This window comes from Balaenoptera ricei, chromosome 1, assembly GCF_028023285.1.
Source record: "Balaenoptera ricei isolate mBalRic1 chromosome 1, mBalRic1.hap2, whole genome shotgun sequence".
Taxonomy (NCBI): Eukaryota; Metazoa; Chordata; class Mammalia; order Artiodactyla; family Balaenopteridae; genus Balaenoptera; species Balaenoptera ricei.
The window spans coordinates 146,323,369-146,337,286 of record NC_082639.1 but is presented as its reverse complement, the minus strand read 5'-3'; the positions used below and the strand labels follow the sequence as shown (position 1 = coordinate 146,337,286).

Below are 13,918 nucleotides of genomic sequence, written 5' to 3'. Positions count from 1 at the left end.
CTAGTAGTGCCAGCTCTTCCAGATGAGGTGTCAACTGAAATCCCCTATGTGCCACATCCATCCATGTTTTGGATGTGGAAGTGTTTTCCACATCCAAAGGAAGTGTTTTCCTTCCTCGACCCTAAATCCTTTGCCCTGCAAGGTCTCACAACACCAATCCCTTGAAACTTCTTGAGACTTCTCACAGGATTTGTGACTGCATCGCTCTGGGTCCCTCCTGTGGCCTCCTTTTGCTGCCTGTGCTCACTCTCTCTTAATGATTCTTCTTTCTGACAAAGTCATCTTGTTTTTTGCTCTACTCAGGTATTTGGAAATACTGTCCAGTCCCGTGACCTCAATCATCACCCATGTTTGGATGAATTCCAAATCTTGCCCTCCATCAACCTTCCACTCTCCTCTTGTCTCTTCTCCTCGCTGTCCTTCTCTCTCTCTCTCTAGTGCAAACTTCTCACCTGAGTCTCGCCTTCTCTCTATCTCCATCTGTGGCAGAGGACAGCTGCCCTCATCCATCCTGTTCCTGGGCCTCAGAGGGGTCTCTTCTACTTGGGTGCTACACAGACATTTGGATCCCTCTCCACACATGTTGATTAAATGACAGCTTAGCAGTTAATGGTAATTATGTGAATAGGCCTTCCCAGCCCTACAGTCTTCTACCCCAGCTCTGACTTCAGTGTGCTTGGAGCTTCACTAAACAGACGTCTCCACCAGAGCCAATGGCCTGGGCCTTTCTAGCATTTGTTTCTAGCAGTGTAACCCAGAAGAGTTCTCACCAAGAATCCCAAGAACCAAGAAGATTTGGTGAGACTCTTTCTTCCTGTTGGTTTGAAATGTGTGGACTCCATAGATAACCTGTTTGGAATGATCCAAGTTTCAGAAATCATAAGACAGTAACAGTTTTAAGATAATCTCTGAGTAAAATAAAAACATTTGTCTCCAACAAGTAAAAGGAAAACCACAGATTTTTGCTAATTCTGATGTTGCCTCAGCCGTAGTATTATAGAGGTAGCACCTTACATCTGTCCAGAAGCAGAAGAGAAGATAGGTCATTCACGACTAGGATTACCCAACCACAAACCAGTTTAAGTCCAGGAGTGGCATATTAAAAACAGAGACCAGCCATGGTTCTTCTGAAAACCAAAGTACCTTCATTTCATTACAACTGTGCTGAGAATTAACATCCAGAATTATATACTTAGTATGAAGAATAATAAAGATGACTGGAAAGGGACCCACAGAGACGTATGACCTGCCCAAAACATTCCACTATCATTAACCATAATGCACAGACCACATGAATTCATAGCCAAGTTTTTCATCTTTGGGATTCCAGCCACGTATAAGAAATTTAACCTAGAGCACCGAGGTAAACTTCTACATTTCAGAAAGGTTTATGGGACCTTTAATGTCTAGATATAGCTCTGCTTCTAAGGTTTCAGCCAGAAGATGGCCACCAGGCAATGAGCTGCACAGTATTCAATTTATCTGCTTTGGAAGGATGACTCAGAGCTATCGGGATTTGAATGTGTGGCTCCAATTAGTCTAGCTTTGTATTACTGACAGGGAGACCACTAAACCATCTCCTTCCAGCCAGATGAGTTTCCATTTAAAGTCTGCAAATCCAAGGGGATGTGAAGCAGGGAGTAACACGACCTCAGCAAGCCAAGCACTGTTTAGTGTGCAGTTCATCAGGTGAGCCGAATCCAAAGTCAGACAGCAGCCACCTGGCCCTGCTCACATCATCTACGCCAAGAAGGGCTAAGAGTGGGCAAGTTGTTAAAGTCCTGTGAATTAGGAGGTCCATCAATGGATGTCAGTTTCTGAACACTTGCTACATGCCCAATGTGTTAGGCATTAGAGACATAACAGTGAAAAAGTCCCTGCCTGCAAGAGGCTTACAGGCCAGCAGGGAGACAGGTGATATGCACAAGCGATTCTAATGGAGCGTATGATAAGTGTTAGGACAGAGGAACGACAGGCTTCTGGAGGACATGGGAAGGGGCCTAATCAGACCTGAGGGTGTCAAGGAAGGATTCAAGCAGAAATGTAGTCCTCACTGAGACATGAAGGAAGAGGAGCAGGACTTGGGAGGAGAAGAGTCAAGAAGACTGTAACAGATGCTCTTACAGGAACGACTAACCTAACAGTTATCAACTGATGCCTTTTCTAAGTAACCCCACCCCCACTTGACTCTCATTCCTACTCTCAAGTGTCTAGTCTAAGCCTACACGTATCACTTATACTTTTTTCATTTTCATTTGTTATGTGTACTTTGGTTTCACATGTAGATAGCTTGCCAAATACTAAAAAAAATTGACATTTGCACATGGCTTTCAAATATTTCCTTAGTCAATCTTCAAAACAGTTCCATGAGATCAGTAGACTAAATAGTACTATTATCACCTCCAAGTCACAGAAAAGGAGACTAAGGACAAGGGTCCTCTGTTCTAATAGCCCAGTTCAGGGCTTCCCCCTATGGTAGCACATATCATAGTTGTTTTTTTTTTTTTTTGGTTTTTGGGGTCTTTTTCATAATTGCCCACTTCGCCTCCCCCATGAGACTGCAGTCTCCTTAAGATCGGAGGCTGCCTTCAGAACGGCTGTACCTCCCTCACCCAGCACACAGTGAATGCCCAATCAGGATTAACTGAATTACCAACTTATTTTCCTTCTCCATGAAGTTTCACCTGACATACCCTGCCTCCTACTCCCAAGTGGTCAAAAGAAATAGTTTTATGCCTAAGTGATGAAAGCACTGGCTTTAGAGTCTCACCAGGCTGGACTCACATTCTAGCTCCACCACCTACCAGGTGTGGGACTTCGGGTATGTTCCTTACCTCTCTGAGGCTTGGCTAGCTGCAAAATGAGGAGGATAAAATCTACTTTACAGAGAGGCCGTGAAGATAATATCTGGTCCATGTCCCCCTCTGATGATTGCTCACAACCTATCTTTGTACCTTTCTTTGACTACTCGTTCTTGTTTAGGGTCTATATCCACCCACCAGCAGGTGAGTTCCTGAAAACAGGGTCTGTGTTCGTCTTCTTCATACTCCCAGAGGCCGGTCAAATGCTTTACAAATATTAGATGTTTAACAAACATCTAGAGAAAGAAAATGAACCGAGCTGTAGCTTTACCTAGCCTGCCGTTCAGAAGCCAGCACTCATCTGGTGTTCGATAAATACTGCTGACAGACAGGCTGCACAATTTAGTGCAAATAAAGGATGTAGAATTGCAAGCTTGGCCCCTGTCCTTCTAGAAGCTGTTTTGCTGAGAAGGATATTCCAGGCCCTCTCACCCACCTCACTGCCAGCACTCAGTGTTTCCAGGGCAGCTTGTTGAGGAGCTACAGGCAGCAACGCAAGTTTCACAATCTGGTTGCATCACAGTGAAGCTGAGGAGCTGGACTTTGAATTTTCTCAGCCTCAGGCTTCTTCGATTTGGCTTAAAAACCAAAAGTCCTGCCTTCCACTCCCTGTAGCCTCTCTCAAGGGACTGCAGGCATCCAAGGAGCCCTCAAGCTACCCTTCCGTTGAACGGATTCCAGAGCAGTCAGCACAGTACAACCCAGCGCCCTCACCTTCATCAGTAGCTCCCGGCTGGTCAGGTGGTTATTATGGTCCGAGAAGATGTCTGAAAGTTCTTCAAACATCAGCATTCGGTCCCTACAAAAGGGATGAAGAAAACATTAACAAATGAAGATTAGTAAAAGTCCGACACCTTGGGCCCCGGTGCCCTCAGTACCTCTGGCTACAGAGGGAAGGGCTACGTGAGCACAGACAAAGCCAATGACCTTTCCAATGCAGGGTGGCTTTTTTTTTTTTTTTTTAATAGGTAGACATGATCACCTGTGTGAAGAGAGGGATATTTTCTAACCATGCATGTTATAATCATAAAAAAAGATTGTTAAACTGTAGTATTAAGTTGTCTAATTGGGACATGTTCTCTTCGGCAGGTTAAAAAACATTCTCTCTTAGCAACACACCCACAGCCCTACAGGACCTGAGAACTCTTCTTGGCCAGTCCCCTCATTTGAGAGATGAAGATGCCAGGGTTGGGGATTTGTCCGAGCTTCCACTACTAACTGCTGAGAGCTGCAGTACAGAACCCAAATTTCCTGAATCTCTTAGAGTCAGAGTAGATGGTGGAACCACAACGGGCTCTGGAGTCAGAGGGGGTGGGTTCCGATCCCAACTGGGCCACTCACTCCCTAAGTGATCTGAGACAAGTTGCTCAACTTTCCTGAGCTTCAGTTTTCTTGTCTGCACCATGGAAACAGTGACAGCCCCCTCACAGGATGGCCGTGAAGGTCACCAGGATCACACATGTAAAGCACCTACTCCTGCCTTGCCCCTCCCTGGTACACTACGTCTCCACAGGCCTCGCGCTTTTCTCTACGCCCCTCCAGGGTTACGGAGAAGATGATTCTGAAGGCAAAGAATTAACAGAGGCAATGTCATTCTATATGCAACACTTTCATTATTATGAGAAAGCCATTACTAAGAATTTATGTGTCTTACAATGAGTGTTGTATTACTCTTAGAATTAAGAAAACCATTAAAGCTATTTATATTTGGAAAAAATCATTAAGAACTTAATTACATGTGGGCCTAAATAAACAGAAAGAAATAGATATCTCCTCTGTCCACTGAAAGTTATTAACATAAAGGGTTATCAGGAAAGTAATAACCGAATAAAATCTCTTAACCCTGTTCCTTGAATTTAGCAATAGAAACTATATAGAGCTGATATGCAAGTGGCTTCTCTCAGGAACTGTGTGTGATACTTCTCCAGCAGCCCTGCTAAAATATGAACCCACCAACCAATGAAGACACAAACCAGACACCCATGTTGTACAGAATAGGGCTTTGAGGTTTGTTTTGTGGTGTTTCTTAAATACAAAAGCCAGCTGGAAGAATGGACCTTCTCATATGGTAACCAAGGAGATTAAGAAACAAGTCCACTAATTTTTTACTTGTGTTTTAGCCTCAGATTTGCTATGGTAGAAATCTTTGGCTGGCTAAGTGACTTTTCATAGTGTTCTACTTATCAACCACCAAGGAAAGATAGGATTACCTTTCACTGCCACCAGAGAAGGGTGCAGTGGGGCAAGACTTCATTTTAGCCCCTGACCATCCCATTGTTTCTGATACCACACTTGAGGAGCAGTGATGAGGGGAAGGTGCGGGGCTGGGGTGCTGAGGGTGGGGACGCTGTACGCATCTGATTTTCCCATCATATTTCGCCAGGGCCTAACATCTAATGATTTTACATGATCCTTATCTTTCATAAGACTCCTGTGCAGAGGAAAATCAATTAACTAATCTCTATCACACAGAGTCACCTTCTTCATTCAAACTAATGAAGAGGAGACAGAACTCAAGAAAAAAGTGGTAATCAAGAAAACTGCACTGGACTTTGAAAAGCCTATCTGCCACTTTTTCTCCTGATAGATAACAGAAGACGAGCTCTGGAGTCCAAGTGGCTGAGGCGTCTGCAGATCTATAACACCAGGCAATGAGATCACCTGCTTCAAAACCCATCAAAGAATTATATAATAAATAACGTGACTTCCCCTAAGCAGATTTGCCTCTGACAGAGAATGTGAGCTTATCAGTAGGTTGAACACTCTGGCACTCCTTTTTCAGCATAAATCTATGAAACTCTGGTTTACCAATCCGGGTCTCTGTTGAGTTTGGATAGTGTCAGTCTCTTCAGGTTTAACCAGCTCTGAGTGAGTTGATGAAATTGAGTACCTAGACCTTCCACTCTAAGGACAGAGCCCGCCAAATCCACAAGGCAGGCCTGCCTGGGGAGCAAGCTGGCCTGTCTCCCAACTGGAACTGACAGTGCCTCACACAGTATAGACTGCGCTGCGTACAATATAGGTTATAAACAGTGCACGCATCCTTCCCTGTTATGGCCTGACTTCTCGATTAGTGCAAACCGAGAGAGACTTTGTTGAAAGTAGCTGATCTAGTTTGTAGTCACGACACATGCTCCAGCCTCTAAATCGGTACACATGGGGGACCAGAACTGCCTCCTCACTCACTCTTCCCTCCTTTGCCAAAAGCCCTCTGGTCTAGAGTTCAGTGAAGCTCTGGACATGGGGGCGAGAGTGACAGTGAAACAATAAGGAAGGACACAATTGCTCATTGTTCCAAAGGTTACAGCAAGAAATATGAAGAAAAACACAATACAGAATGTGGGCAGTTAATCGTTTTTAGTCAGGTACCTAGGAAGGAATACTTAGAGGTTTTTAATATCACTAAGATAGCTTTTAATAGGTGGAAGCAGAAACGAACTAAACGGATTCTTGTTGAACAGCAAGAACTAATGTCCTATCTGCACACACTATCCCTCACAGCTTGGAACAGCTTAGGGCTTTGGAATGTGGCTGAAAAATAACCAGAACTAATGGCAAATTGCTGTAACTTCATCACTCCACAACCTTATCCCTCAAAGCCCAGATAATATGCACATCCTTAAAATCATCCCCAAAGCCAATCATCTTGGCTTTGGCACCCTTTGAGAATGAGTTTGGTTTCTGCAGCAGCCCTGCCTCAAAACTCATTCATGATGATGTGTAAAACACACCCTGCCTGGAACACACAGAGGCTTTCAAAGATGTTTCTCTAGTTATATAATATGAGCTTTGAAAATGAGGACCCACACCATTTATGCAGCAACTAATCAGCCCAGCCAAAGAAAGCAGAGCAGACACTTGGGAACTTACTTTGGGACCGCAGCCCAAGTCTTTTTTAACCGATAGATGGAATTGGACTGCAGTGCCGAAACGATGGCCCGCAAGGAGGAGAAATTCTTCAGGATTCTACATTCCTGTAGGGAGAGTGATTAAAACATACAAGGCATTTAAATATCAATAAAACAGTGAGTTGGTGGTTTCCTGTTTTAGAGGTATCACAGCTGCCATGAACTCTTACCACTAAATAGGCGGCTGTATAAATACTGAACATCAAAAAGTGGCTCCTTTGCTCCCACCCCAGTCACTGAGACACTTTACAGATTTTGGCCCTGAACGCTTGTTTTTCTCCCTTTAATATATTTTCTGTGTTGTTGTTACAGTTTTATAGTTTCCAGCTTTCCCAGTAAAAACACGAGTGGAGGTGAGTCTACAGAACTTTGCTAGAGAAAGCAAACTTTCTTCTGAAGAAAGCACACATATGCCCTAAAAAGACACATGAAAGATGACTGTATCCTTCAGACCCACAAAGTGAACCGGGCAGCAGCTGCTTCGAGGTCAGATGCTATCAAACATCTCATGACCAACCCCTGTCCAGAGAGGGGTATATAACTTGGCAATAAAAACTCACCACAAGTTGAACTTTGGCTTTTATGTTCTTAGCCAAGAGGGAATATTTTTATACACATCCATTCGGTTTCAAATTGGCTTGTGCCGCAATCATAAACATTCAGAAACACCTTGGTACTTACAGTGGTTCCAAAATAACTTGGGCTTTTAAAATAAAATTCACTTTGGCAGCGTTTTAAAACAAAATAGAAAGAGAACAGGAAACATTCTGGATGTCATTTTCTGGGGAAGGAGAAAGAATGCCTGATCCTGAAACTTCAGCTACCATTCAGAGTCTGTAGCATCAGCAGGCAGCGACCTTGTAGTCAAAGTCCTGCTGAATGAATGGTAGGGGACAGCAAAACAGTCAGGGAGAGGATCCCATTTGCAGCCGGAATGGGGAAGGTGGCAGCCTCGAGAGAGTGGGCTGTGCCTTATGCCCAAGGAGATGCTTCATGTGCAGGCACATGGGGGAGTGTACTACATCCACTGTTGACTATCGAGTACACTGTGTGAGCATGGGCTTGGCTTCGTGCAGAACATCTGGGGCAAGAGGTCCCAGAGTAGTTGGGCATAAATGCACGTTGCTTGAAAGATCACTTCATGAAGTCACGTGAGTCCTGACTGTGAAGGAAAAATGGCATTCTCTAACTTGGTACACCCAAATCTGGCTACTTAAAATTACTATGCCAAACAAACAAACCGCACAACATTTTCTTAGAATAAATGCCAAAGTTCTTTACAAAAGTCATGCCCACTCTTTTTAAACGCCTCAATGCTTTCCCTTTATTTAAAAAGAAAGAGAGAGAAAGCTAAAGAGAGAGAGAAAGCTCGCGCTCTGAATTACAGTCAGTCAGTCTGGAAACCAAGCCCATGACAGCATGGTTCAACAAAGGTTCAGAATCCAAAAGTTATGTTCTAAAAATCAGGAAACTTGCAATAAATAAAGGAACTCAGGCCCAGATATTTCATGCAAATTGTGATAAACATATGGAACACATTATTCAGAAAGAGGCTTAAGCTAAAGGTTTAAAGGAGTACAAGGGGCATCTGGCACCATTTCTAGAAAAGGAATGATCTTTGAGGAGAGGTGATGCAAAAGTAAAAATGTAGCAGTAAGGCCAGTCCAAGAAAATACAGTCATATTAGGTCAGAAATATTTTCTGCATGTAAAATTATCATTTTTTCAAACATTCTCTCAATAGAAAATGACTGTGATTAATGCAGGAAAAGTAAAATAAATCTTGGCTGGGAACCACCTGTGAGTCTTGTTATTTTATTAAGTTACCTACACAATTTCAAGGGACACAGCATGCTCCACACTGGGAAACTGCATCACCAAGAGTTAAGGACCCTTGGCTTTTAAGCACGTGCTATGGGATTTGGAATATACCTCAAATTATACAACTTGTATTTCTTATTATCACATAAACGCACAATTGATATTTATATGGGCCAAAGTCATTGTTTGAGTCACCCTGTCACATATACAGATGCTACACGCTTGCTACAGATTTTCTAAGCAGTTGAATAAATTAAAAGTAGATAGACTATTTTCTTTTGAGACATGTAGATGACTGTAAATGATATGCCGTTTGTGGCCAAAAAATATTTTTTTCTTATCAGTCTAAGAAGACAGAGAAATTCCATGCTCTATCAGAACTTCTTCTGTAGCTCTTACTTGTTGATAAATAACCTCAATTCAGAATAGGAGAAGTCAAAGTTGCATAAGATATTTTTTTGTTTTTTCCATATAGTATTTTTCCATGTACTAAAAAGTCTGTGGTATTAGACCACCTACAGACTCAAAATAAAGCAAATTCTCTGGCACAATTATGGCTTTGCTATTCAATCAAAGACCACAAAAGAGAATGTGGAAAAAAAAAAGAGAGAGAAAATGTGAAAGTTTAAGCCTTATGCCCACAGATAGGGGCTTAATGAGAAAAATATATAATGGGGTAGAAAACAAAATGTGTTTTGGTTAGGATTGACCCATATAGCCCAGAACAGAGGATATTTACATAATAATTATTTGTCAAAATTGTTGTTAATTACATAGCTCTTGCTGATGTAATTTCTTCTGCCGAGAAAAAAAAAAATCTTCCCAAATCTTCAAATACCCAAAATCCTATCAATTATTCAAAGCTAAATTCAGATGTCATCCTACCCATGAAACCTTCCTGGATCACCCCAGTCAGAAGTGATTTCTTGCTCCTCCACTTTTGCAGCACTTATGTCATACGGCCCTACTCCTCTTCAGCCCAGGCTGAGATAATTCCAGTATATCTTAGCTTCCTTGTTTGACTATAGGCTCCTGTAGGACCAAATTAATTGTGTTTAGCTTATCTATGTCCCCAAAGTACATAAAATTGTAGCTCTGAAGCATTTAGGGGCTCATGAAATATGTGGTGACTGACTGAATACCATTCACCTTTCCTCACTCATGAAATAAGATGCTGATAAATGAAGGTCAAGGTCATATGGCATGGAAGCAGTTGATCCAATAGACTGGACTGACACCCAGCAGAATGTAATTCAGGCCTAGGAATAGACTCTGCCCCTCCAACTTCAGATATAAAGCCCTCAGGAAAGCCCTTGACTAATGTGAAATCTGTATATTTCAGTCTTTTAGAAAAGAGATTCGAGATCCTAAGAAGGTATTGGCTCTTCAAGTCTGCAGAAAATAGAATGCCTCCAGGTACTGGAAGGGTGAGAGATAATCCTTCTGCATCGTCGGAGCAGTCCATTTGACACTGAGGCCACCAGTTGATATTTACTGAACACGGTGCAGAACCAACACTCAGTCTGTGAAAAAGCAGACATTCCATCGCACCCGGAAGGGGCCCATGAGCAGAAAGAAGTGATCAAGGGACGAATATTTTTAAAGAGGAGAAATAAATAAACTCCCACGTTAAGAAAGGCAACTTTTTTCTTACTTTGGAAGGACAACAAAAACTATACTAAAATAGTATAAAACTATACTAAAAACTATACTAAAAATAAATGGTTCTGAAGAACCTAGGGGCAGGACAGGAATAAAGACACAGACATAGAGAATGGACTTGAGGACACAGGGAGGGGGAAAGGTAAGCTGGGACGAACGGAGAGAGTGGCATGGACTTATATACACTACCAAATGTAAAATAGATAGCTAGTGGGAAGCAGCCGCATAGCACAGGGAGATCAGCTCAGTGCTTTGTGACCACCTAGAGGGGTGGGATAGGGAGGGTGGGAGGGAGATGCAAGAGGGAGGGGATATGGGGATATATGTATACGTATAGCTGATTCACTTTGTTATAAAGCAGAAACTAACAACCCACTGTAAAGCAATTATACTCCAATAAAGATGTTAAAAAATAAACAAAACCCAATGGGCCCTCACATATGGTCTTTTGACTGCTTTTCAACCAAATGGAAACATAAGAGTGATGGCATAATCTCCCATATCTACTAAACCCAAAGAATATTTTTAAAAAGACAATTACATGAGCAATGTTAATCCACTTCTCGATGATTTTGGCTCTCTGCTGAGTTTTGAGCTCTTTGCCCCCCAGAATGGTGCTGACAACGCATTTGGTGAGGGTATTAAACTGAGAGATGGTAGCACGGATCGTAGGAGCCAAGTGTTTGTTTTCCTTCTTGTCCCTCCGAGACCAAATGCAGCCCAGGCAGTGGTGAGGCACTACTTTCTTGAATAGTTGCTAGAACAAAAGAGGAATTGACTTTAAGGACAACACACACATTTCATATGGCAAAGCATGTCATCTGTAAGTTGGTACTTCGTGAATGGACAAATAACCCTTTTCTACTTGATTTGCCTCATGGTGTTCATTTCAATAGAAAAAAGTAAATAATTAATACATTAACTGATCAGAAAAGCCCACATGTTCCTTCTAAATCTGCTCAACTGAACAAATGGAACACGATGACCAAAAGAAAATTTAAACGTCCAAAAACATTTTGACTTTTCTGTCTTGGAAGGAAAGCCAGGTAAAAATCTGTACTACTAATCAAAAAGAATTGGTTAAGATTATTTTGACCTCAAAATCATATCCATGGTACGTTCTGGACACTCATGATCATAAACTGTGTATAATGCATATGAATGACCACCTGAAAAGTGATTCACAGAAGTACAGTACCTGTGACACTCACCAATGTCACTATTCTATTTCCCATTATTTAAAATGAAGAAACTAAGAAACATACAAAAGGAAAAACTATTCAACATCACACAGTAAAAGGAAGAAAGAGGAATTTAAAGCCTGGTTTCCAGGTCTTTGCCTAAAAGTCATAGCCAATGAAGTCTTCCATCTTTCTCTTCTGCTATCAGTGTGTGAAACAACAACAAATTTGTTGAACAAATCTGATTCTCATTTGTACAACAATTTCAATACAAGATGTGCAAGGGTTTGTGTAAAAGAGAGAACACAAGGATTTACTTTATATAGACTATCTGATTTACTTCTGAGAGTCTATTTGCATGTTAACTAGATGGAAACTCTATGCTGCTTCCTCTAAAGTGCTAAGTGTGGAAGAGCTAAAAACCATTGTGATCATTGATAACAGCCCTTTTTTCTTTAACCAGCTACCACTGAGCTATGAAACGTGGCTGATGAAACCAAATATGTACAGCTAACAAAAATATCCAAACTTCAAAAGACCAGGAAGCACATGTGGAAATGAGCTGCCAGATATAGTCACATGTGGATTCAGTGAATTTATTTTATCCTAACTTATACTTTGACCCCTTTACAATCCTCCAAATAAACAGTTTGGATCTTGAAATATTCATGAGTCTAAAGGGAGAGAAATACCCATGGAACAGGATAGATTTTTGTTTCCCTAGAATTAGAATTCTTATTTCCTTGTGCCAAGTAAAAAGCACCTTCTCCCAGAATTGTAAGAAGAGCTTAGGCCTGAATTATTCAGATGATGGATTCAAATCACATCTTCACTCTGCATTTACAGGCACAGCCTCTCTCGGGGATTTGAAAAGACTTAAATCATGTGACCCGGGGCCACCAGTACTGTCACTCCCACATTCTAAGTAGAAGCACATCGGAGGCACAAAGAGAAGACGTACTGCATCCATGTAGGTCAGCTGCTCGGCCACGAGATCTTCTGAGAAGCACGTGAACTCTGCAGACCCGCCGCCCTCCAGTTCCTCTTCCTCTTCCAGGCTGAAGGAGATGGTGTTGGGAAACCCATCTGTTCACAGGTGGAAAAAAATTAGTAATTTGGTGCTGCTGTGTACAACCTTGTTTACAGAGTCCAACTGGACTTTTTTAATTTAGGAAGAAAAGAGCTGATTCTTTAGAAAACCCACAGGGAGAGAACAGCAAGGACAATAAACCTGAGTGAAATGGAGGTCTTCCCAGTCTCTGCTTGTTCCTAGATGCGTTATTAAGCTCAGAGGTCTCATGTTGTCACCTGGACAAACCACTCGTTCCTCGGTCAAGGACAGAGCCAGGTTAGGCAAAGTCTAGAGAAGCAAAGCTGGGCTACATTCAGGGGGTCACCCTCATTTGGGGGCTCCCTCAAACCCTCTGATCAGCTCAAGCACTAATCCAACTACTTCCTAAACCCCAACTATGCAGTTCTTAATTACTGGGCCATTTATAATCAGAAGCCTGGAAGGAATGGGCATGAAGGCAGGCCAGGCTCTGGGGAGTAGAACAGGCCATTCTGGTGTCAGAAATGCTGATGAAGTCCTCAGAATTCTCAAGAAGTACTTAGAATCCTCAAAATGTTAGGATTAGCTTTCAACTTCCACCTAAAATTAAGTATGCATGAGACTACTACAGGCAACTCTATGCCAATAAAATGGACAACCTGGAAGAAATGGACAAATTCTTAGAAAGGTATAACCTTCCAAGACTGAACCAGGAAGAAATAGAAAATAAGAACAGACCAATCACGAGTAATGAAATTGAAACTGTGATTAAAAATCTTCCAACAAACAAAAGCCCAGGACCAGATGGCTTCACAGGTGAATTCTATCAAACATTTAGAGAAGAGCTAACATCCATCCTTCTCAAGCTCTTCCAAAAAATTGCAGAGGAAGGAACACTCCCAAACTCATTCTATGAGGCCACCATCACCCTGATACCAAAACCAGACAAAGACACTACAAAACAAGAAAATTACAGACCAATATCACTGATGAATATAGATGCAAAAATCCCCAACAAAATACTAGCAAACAGAATCCAACAACACATTAAAAGGATCATACACCTTGATCAAGTGTGATTTATCCCAGGGATGCAAGGATTCTTCAGTATATGCAAATCAATGTGATACGCCATATTAACAAATTGAAGAATAAAAACCATATGATCATCTCAATAGATGCAGAAAAAGCTTCTGACAAAATTCAACACCCATTTATGATAAAAACTCTCCAGAAAGTGGGCATAGAGGGAACCTACCTCAACATAATAAAGGCCATATATGACAAACCCACAGCCAACATCATTCTCAATGGTGAAAAACTGAAAGCATTTCCTCTAAGATCAGGAACAAGACAAGGATGTCCACTCTCACCACTGTTATTCAACATAGTTTTGGAAGTCCTAGCCACGACAATCAGAGAAGGAAAACAAATA

The 13,918-nt window shown here is 41.8% G+C and overlaps 1 protein-coding gene across 3 annotated transcripts in view; it reads right to left on the bottom strand.

Moving 5' to 3' along the window:
- Positions 1-13,918, bottom strand: part of RGL1 (ral guanine nucleotide dissociation stimulator like 1) — a 298,327-nt gene that overhangs the window by 35,563 nt on the left and 248,846 nt on the right. For all 3 annotated transcript variants that reach the window (XM_059937720.1, XM_059937734.1, XM_059937728.1), the window contains 4 exons: positions 12,394-12,518; positions 10,793-11,008; positions 6,732-6,835; positions 3,576-3,660 (listed from right to left, as the gene is read on the bottom strand). In XM_059937720.1, coding sequence (XP_059793703.1) covers positions 3,576-3,660; positions 6,732-6,835; positions 10,793-11,008; positions 12,394-12,518 — 530 coding nt within the window. The remainder of the gene's footprint in view (positions 1-3,575; positions 3,661-6,731; positions 6,836-10,792; positions 11,009-12,393; positions 12,519-13,918) is intronic.